This window comes from Myotis davidii, unplaced genomic scaffold (assembly GCF_000327345.1).
Source record: "Myotis davidii unplaced genomic scaffold, ASM32734v1 scaffold973, whole genome shotgun sequence".
Classification (NCBI taxonomy): Eukaryota; Metazoa; Chordata; class Mammalia; order Chiroptera; family Vespertilionidae; genus Myotis; species Myotis davidii.
The window spans coordinates 226,342-234,998 of record NW_006284945.1 but is presented as its reverse complement, the minus strand read 5'-3'; the positions used below and the strand labels follow the sequence as shown (position 1 = coordinate 234,998).

General features: G+C 42.0%; 1 protein-coding gene across 1 annotated transcript in view; it reads left to right on the top strand.

Annotated features, from left to right (window-relative positions):
• The window catches only part of ELOVL6 (ELOVL fatty acid elongase 6), a 144,863-nt gene extending 137,012 nt beyond the window's left edge, over positions 1–7,851 (top strand). Inside the window, 1 exon segment of the mRNA XM_006779570.2 lies at positions 7,336–7,851. Coding sequence (XP_006779633.1) covers positions 7,336–7,760 — 425 coding nt within the window. The 3' untranslated portion in view covers positions 7,761–7,851.
• The last annotated feature ends 806 nt before the right edge of the window (positions 7,852–8,657 follow it).

Genomic DNA, 8,657 nt, shown 5'->3' with positions numbered 1-8,657 from the left:
CCTTCCAAGTATGGTTAATGTCAGAAGTGAAATTATTTTCCTAAATGTTATTTCTTTTCTCTTTTCACTTATGAAGTATATTCGGTGCTCTTCGAACTGGTGCTTATATGGTGTACATTTTGATGACCAAAGGCCTGAAGCAGTCAGTTTGTGACCAGAGTTTTTACAATGGACCTGTCAGCAAATTCTGGGCTTATGCATTTGTGCTAAGCAAAGCACCTGAACTAGGTGAGTGTCTTCTCTCCTTCCATTTTCTCCTCCCCGATCACTTTATGTGACCTACACAACATTTATTTAAAGACAAACAGTTTAAAGGTTCTGTTTGGTTGGTTACAGGAAAGTTGCATTTGATGACTCACTTTCACTACCTTTTTCTCTCTCCCCTCCCTCCTTTTAAATAATTTTACATTGTGTGTATGAAGAGCAAAATACTTGACATAGAACATGTGATTTCCAAGCACTACTGTCTATACATGTTCGGGGGGAGGGGTATAAAATATACACAGCCCCTTCCCTCTGGCCCATCAGCAGCTTAGCTAATATAAAACATAAGGACAACTTAGCAATGCGATTATTTCCAAGTCCCATGCCAAAGCATACTTCCATTTCTGGAGTTAGGATTCAGACTAGGAAATGAAGCTTTTCATTTGGGTAGCCTCATGTCCTCATTAACACATGCTAAGCGTTGGTTTCTGGTGTTGTTTGATTTTAATCACCAAAGAGACAGGCCTTAGAGAAGAGGAATATAGTTCACCTTTTAGAAACTAATTGAGAAAACATAACTGGTTATATTTGTAGATTTCTAAGGTTTTCCCTTCAATTCATTCATGGGCTTCAGTATAAGTGTGCCACAGGTTAGCAGAAGCAGTGAGAAAGGAAGTGGCAGTGGTTTGACATGGGTACAGTTCCCCAGGATAGTATCATGATTGCCCAAGGAAGGGATCCACTGGTGATGAGCTCTGAGTTCATCCACGAGCAGTGCTGGCCACTGTCTCACAAACCGGTACACATCTTAAGGAACACCCAGAGTCCTTTGGGTTTCCTAATTTTTTTTTTCGGGAATTAAGACTTGTATGTATTAAATTAAAAATGTTTATGTATGTATAGATTGTGTTCTCCCTTTCGTTTTTCCCCAAAAGGGGTTAGAGGTTGTAATCTCATTATAAGCCACCTACAGTACAAGAGATCATCAGTCTTTCTGTAAGGTGCCCTCGCTCATACCCTGTGTCTTTTCACAAAGGCCTCTCTCCGATATGTGTGTCCGCACCCACTCACTTTCCCCTAGCTGTGATGCACCTGCTGCCTACAGATACCTGGCAATGGGTTTGAACTGTTGGTTTGATTTTGCCTTCCCAGGTCAAAGAGTAGGGAAGATCAGCACAAGAAAACTTTTTCTGAAAACCCTTCCTAAGGAAGGGGCAGGGGCACAGAGAGGGGTCCTCTACACAATCCTCATAACTAGATCATTGTTGTGTGTGTGCCCCACACATACAGCCTCTGTAGTCTTCGAGTGAAGTGCATTAGTTTACATTCATCCCTTTAATAAATTTACATTAAGCACCTCCCAGAGGTTAGGAATTTAATAGGGGCTAGGATGGAATGGCTACTTTATCTAAAAAGAACTCTATAATATGAATTTTATGAACTAGGCCCTAGGAGACTATTTTTTATATTTGAATTGGTGCAAAATCTTAGGTAACAGAAGTATTTTTCAAACCTGAAGCTACAGACAGTGCCCGGAAGTCTGCAGCTATATTAAGTGATTCTTTGTTTTACTTAGAGTCATAGACTGTCTGAGTTCCATCATGTGGTCTCAAAGTGGACTTGGTCTGAGAATGTGAACATGTCTTCTTTACCCATTGGGTTTTGTGGCATTTTTCTTTAAAATAAATTCATACATTATTAATATTACATCCTACTGACTTAATTTATGCTCTATAACAAATATCCTTATGAATTCCTTTGTCTTTTTTGATAAAGAACTGAATGCAGATATATGAATACAGTAAATGCATGAAATGCCGACTCTCCATCCGCTGAGCCAAACCGGCTAGAGCCCATGCTATTTTTGAATACATTTACATTTAACACCTTGCTACCCTCAACAAAATTTTTAAAAAAATCAGCAATGGTGCCGCAATGCATCTGGCTCTTAAGCCTCAATGTGCAAAGGAACCAACCTCAGTCTGTTTCTAGAATTGTCTTTACCCTGCAAGGGCAGCTTGCCTGTGTTCTGAGTTCTCTCCTACTGGATTTGAGGGACTGGCGAATAAACAGTCCTTTCTACCTATTGAATAACTTACTGAAGAGCCACTCCACGCTCTCCACAGCGGTCACTTTCCCTCAAAGACATGACTAGACCTGTGCTCTCAGCCCTCGTGTTCTCTGGCTTCTGTTCCAAATTGAAATCAAAGTTTGAGGATGGCGGACAGAGTTCAGATCCTGGTCTGTTGGTGCAGCCTCAGAGGTATCCGGGCTCCCATCCTCTGTCTTAGAGTGTTGATGCCGATGATGCTTATTAACCACCTGCCTTAAGTTCATCTAGGCCCAAGATGGCCATACCCTGCTCCCCAACGCAGACATTCCCACTGAACACGGGTCTTCCCCTTTGAACCCAGAAAGAGCAGGACTCATCTCTTGTGCCATTGGCTTGATGAGCCCTTTCCTGTTGCATCCTCCCTTACCACGGTAGTTTATAGGTTGGCTATCAAAACAGTCCATCTTCTCACCATTAAAATACGGGATTAAAGTGTTGACAATGGGCTGAAGAAAATAAAATCCTAATCTTGACACTGTTTTTTAATGAGGCTAGTTAGTGACACAGATTCTTCCTGTATTTTCAGATCCATCACACAGAGGTTTTTATAGTCTGAGTACCTTTATAAAATATGATTTATTTTCTTTCAAATATCTTGGAGCTCATTTGATAATGGCCTTCCCCTGGTAAAGTGCTGAAGCCAAGTAGATGCCCAAATCAGGCCAATGCAGTGTCCCGGAGGTAACCAGCCCAGCCCTTGGTTAGTGAACATATTTGTTTTGAAAGTTACATTTCTTCCCAGTTTTTTGCTTTTGGAAAACCTTGCCACTACTGTTGCAGAAGACCGGAGAAAAACCAAGCCACGCTTAGAGAAAGGGAGTTACATTTTATTATTAAATCCTGTGCAGGCCCAGAGAAATATGTGTCTTTCAAATTCTGGGCCCCCCAACATGGAGGAAACTTCTTTATTTATATATACTTTTACCAGTCCTTTGTCTCCCAAATTTGGAATGAGACTTCCAAACCTTCTGAGAAAGAAGGTCTGTGTACTGGGAAGGGGCCATGAGACCATATCTCAAGGCCTGGCCTGGTGTCAGCACTGACAACTCTGTCTGGAGCATAGTTTATGGCCTCTCTGAAATGGGAGTAGTCTTATTTTTCTTATTATTTAAGCAAGCAAGCATTTACAGAAGCCATACTATCAGGGTTAAAATCTCAAACAGCAGTTTTTATATAAGATGGATGCCTCACTACCATTTAATTAAGAAAGACTTATGCATTTGGATTATATGAACTTTTCTTATTTTTTAGGTCCCAAGTTCTGTTTTTTCAATACTCTAAGATTTGGACTTCCTTATGCGTACCAGAAAGAAAAGGTCTTGTGAGGAAATGAACAGTTCTTCCATGTTCAATACTGAAACTGTATTCCCCCCAAAACTTGCATGCCTACAGTTTTCACCAATCTTTTTTTAAAATATATTTTTATTGATTTTAGGGAGGAAGGGAGAGAGCGTGAGAGATAGAAACATCAATGATGAGAGAGAATCATCCATTGGCTGCTTTCTACATGCTCCCTACTGGGGATCGAGCCCGCAGTCCTGGCATGTGCCCTGAACAGGAATCAAACCTCCTGGTTCATAGGCCCACGTTCAACCACTGAGAAACACCGGCTTGGAGTTTTCACTAAACTTTTGTTTTTTACAGTGGCAAAAAGTGCATACAACTCACCACTTCTAAGTGTACAGGGCTAGCAGTAAGAACAATTGCATTGCTGTACATTCATCACCTCTATCCTTTCTTCTCCGACACTTTTTCGTCTTCATCATCTACAACTCTCTACCCATTAAACACTATCTCACCGTTGCCCCTTCACTAAACTCTTACTAGTAAGACAGGCGTCTGCTTCAGAAGAAATCAATGAGCTCATCTCAGTGAATTACAGGGTTACAGTCTCGTAGAGCAAGCGAGGGGAAGAGAGCCACCACCTGCCTTGTGTGCCAAAATCCTGGAGTGCCTGCTGTTAGAATTATACTAAAACCTGCTGAGATTTGGTTTTGCTAAAACTTGGAAACATCTGCTCTGAGTCTAGGTCCTTGCCCCATTCGGCTTGTCTTTGTTTTTGAAACTCTGACTCAGCAGAGCTCCAGCTAACTCTGAAGAGAAGCACAGTAGTCTGTGACAAACCACACACGGAGCGACTCTGGTGGCCGTGCGCCCCGGGGGACTTCTGAATGCTGAAGGGACAAGGCGTGGAAGTACCATGCCCTGCCTGCAGGTTGGCTTTTGACTGAAAATAGCTGAACCGAAAGTTAGAGAGACTGTAGTGAAATGAGTCAAAAATCCCAAATACTTCATACTTAGCCAAAATCCTTACCATGATGCCACCTGGGCCTTTGGCTGAGAAAGATTTAGTTGGTCAACATCACCTACAGAGACCCTATCTTTAATTTGCATTTCTAGGACACTAGCTTTTGGCAAGCCTGTAAGTATCATGGCTTGTGACAAATCAAATGTGATAGTATGTGGTTTCCCAGAGGGGGAAAATGCTATCTCCAGAGTGATGTGACTGTTGAATTTTAGCTGCACTATCAAAAGAAGCATGGGCCAGCTCAGGGAGCCTTTCCGGAACCCCTTCCCTCCCCCCCCTACCCCCCAGTTACCCCTCGCCAAGGGAAACTGTCATACTCTGGGTCCGTGGCCTTCCTGGGGACAATAGCCCTGATGTGGACTGGAGTGCTCCTGATGTGCTCCAGGACCATTACTGAAAGATGCTCATTGTCATTACTCCATCTATCATCCTACTTATCTGTTCTGAAACAAATTCTCAGATGAATTCCAATTAATTTTATTTTGATGGTCTCGTGACATGCATGTCCTTTACCTCCATGACCCCATATTAAATGGAAACACCTAGCGTGTCTCAGGTCAAGCCTGAGACCTCCCCCCTGCAGTCAGACAGGAAGAACACAAAGCAATTTTCAATTCTAGAACTGTAGGTTCCACTTGCCATTCTTGGTAACCCATCCTAATATGTGGTCACTGTTTTTTGTCTCCTACTACCTTCCTCACAATGAAATTGGTAAGTTTTAATATAAAAGTGATGATAGAGTTAAAATAAAATCTATACGACATGCTTATTACTTTATGGAAAGTAAATCTTATTACAATGTGTTTGAATATTGTGTGGGACTAAATTTGTTTTTAGCACGCAATGCCTTGGACTTCTACATGCTTGCCACTCAGAACAAAGGTAGGCTGGAATTATTGTGTCGCCATGATAATCTACAGAGGAAAGGGAGGCCCAGAGTAGTAATTACATAGAAATAGCAGATCTTTGACAGACACAAAATAGCACAATTTAAAACTAAAAAGTAGGCCCAGGTCTCCTAACACTAGTTTTGTCCCTTCAGTATACAAGTGAGAGTTACTACCACCATCAGTCATTGTCAGCCTGTCAGATAGTTATAGGCATAATATGTCGGGTAACTCACAGGCGAGAAGAAGACCTCAAAGGAAATTTTATAACAGGTTCAGAAATGCAGGAACTGGCAACTTTTCTGTTCTAGGCAAACATGAAGTAATAATTAACAATTCAGTAGGGAAATAAACTTACATTTTCTGCTGAATTGAATGGGGCACCACTTGTATTATTCCAACCACGGCCACCTTCCCAAGGTCCAGCATTCTTTTGTACCAAACCTTTTAGGGCACCCTTGAAGTGTGAGGGATAGGACTTCCCTTTGTGCTTAAATTTCTGAATAAGAGAAGAGACCACCTAGTTCTCCTTGCTATACAAAAAGAAGTCAAGTTTCAGTTCACCAAAAGTCATGAAGGGTGTGGGTTTTCGCCATATCTGGGAGCCATAGAGATAGGAAAGAGAAAAGCATTTGCCTGCATGAACCTCTTTCTGTTCCACATTCCAATGTCTCCTCCCTTCTTTTGGTACTTGTCAATGGAATTGGGTGTATTTGTTCTTTTTATGATTTTACACGTGTTCTACAGTATATGTTTCAGAATTCCTAGACTTCTCAAAAAAATCATTGCAGATATATAGCATCTATCTATCTGAGCATAATTCTAGCTTTTGTAGTATAAACTTCATACCTTAGAAACAGTGGTCTTTTTCTTCAAGGGGATAATGTTTGTAACATTTTTGCTAGCTCTGGAGAGCTATTTCAAAGTTAATACCATAAAAATGTATGTCAATCTGGAGTTTTTATCACTTGATTCATTGGTTTAATAAAACATTCCTATTGCTCTCTTCAGCAAATATGGTAGAAGGTGACCTTTATTCTCTTTTTCTGCATTTGCCTTTTACTTAAATTTTGTGTGTGTAAGAGAGAGATAGAAACATCAATGATGAGAGAGAATCATTGATTGGCTGCCTCCTGCATGCCCCCTACTGGGGATCGAGCCTGCCACCCAGGCATGTGCCCTTGACACAGAATCAAACCCCGGTCCCTTTAGTCCATAGGCCAACGCTTTATCCGCTGAGCCAAACCAGCTAGGGCGAATTTTGTTTTTCTAATTGCCACATGCCAAGCTGTCACATTTTACAGGAAGCTCACAATGATGTGTTTTTAAGGGGTCTCTGGCATGCACCAAAGGAAAATAGTTTACTGCTCCAGAGAAGCCATGAACATTGTGCTGGGCACTTAAATCTAATCTGTTTCTCTTGATTGATACCTGATCTGAGACATGCGATATCTCCTAAAACATTTGGCAACCTGGTTACTAATGTCCCTTCCAGTTCAAAAATTAGTAACGTTTTGGGCAAAACACCTTTCTGAAAGTAACATTTATTGAGCTCTTACCATGTGCTAAGAGGGTCTGTTGATAAGCCTATATAATCCTCCGACAATTCCAAGCTACTATGATTATCTTCACCAGGAAACTGGAAAATGGTGAGAATAAATAACTTGCCCAAGGTCACAGAGGTAGTAAATGTCAGTCCAAGATGCTCACCCAGTCCATCTCACTCTCAAGGGCTAGTTCAAGGTATCTACTTTTCATGCCAAAATCTACAGTATCATCATGTCAGGGGCTCATGTCCACTCTTGCCCTCATTTGTCTTCCAGGAGATACAATATTCATCATCCTGAGGAAGCAGAAGCTGATCTTCCTGCACTGGTACCACCACATCACTGTGCTCCTGTACTCCTGGTACTCCTACAAGGACATGGTTGCCGGGGGTGGCTGGTTCATGACTATGAACTACGGCGTGCACGCCGTGATGTACTCTTCCTAGGCCTTGCGAGCGGCGGGTTTCCGAGTCTCCTGGAAGTTTGCCATGTTCATCACCTTGTCCCAGATCACTCAGATGCTGATGGGCTGTGTCATTAACTACCTGGTCTTCTACTGGATGCAGCACGACCAGTGTTACTCTCACTTTCAGAACATCTTCTGGTCCTCACTCATGTACCTCAGCTACCTTGTGCTCTTCTGCCACTTCTGCTTTGAGGCCTACATCGGCAAGATGAGAAAAATCACCAAGGCGGAATAGTGTGGGGACTGAGGAGGAAGCCATAGCTCAGGGTCATCAAGAAAAATAACAGACAAAAGAAAATGGCACAAGGAATCACATGGTGCAGCTACAACAAAACACATGAGCAAACACAAAACCCAAGGCAGCTTAGGGATAATTAGGTTGATGTACCCCAGTCAGTTTATGATCCTTTTTGGGTGAGGACTCACTGAGTGCACCTCTATCTCAAGGGACTGCTGCTAGGAGACCCCATTCCCTCTTTACCTGTCAACTTTAGGGCAAAGGAGAGCAAAAGTGTGCCAGAGGCAGAGAGAAATAGAAGGCAAAGAAAGGCTATTCACACTGTATGGAAAGTATTTACAAAGGGTTGTATTTCTCTAAGGATGAAAGAAGTTTACTTAGAAAACGGTGGGAGCACATGCACACACAATCCTTTCTCATCTTTTTGACACTAAACTGGAGCCAAAAGAATAAATAAAAATGGAAGGGACACAGGATGTATATTAGAACATTCATGCTTTTGCAAAAATTAAAGCCTCAAGAAAAGTAGTCCCCATCAGAAAATATGTCTTAATCACCTCTTATGAAAACAGACAAGTATATTTCAACTGGTGTGTTTCCCTGAACAGGTATATTTCAACTGGTGTGTTTCCTCAGGCTAGTGAGTTTGCCAAGACTAAATCGGATACATACAGCCTCAGGCTAGTGAGTTTGCCAAGACCAAACCGGGCACGGGATTTTTCCCAGGTTCCTCCTGGGAGGTTGGAAACAACACAGCTCAGTGCCGAAAGGAGCAGTTCCCTCAGAGCGTTTCTGGCCGCTTAGCCGTAACTCCTACTCTTAGATGAGGTAGGAAGCATTATCCTTGGTTCAGGTGTCCCCGGCTTTTTAAAAGAAGAGTAAATATGGGATAGA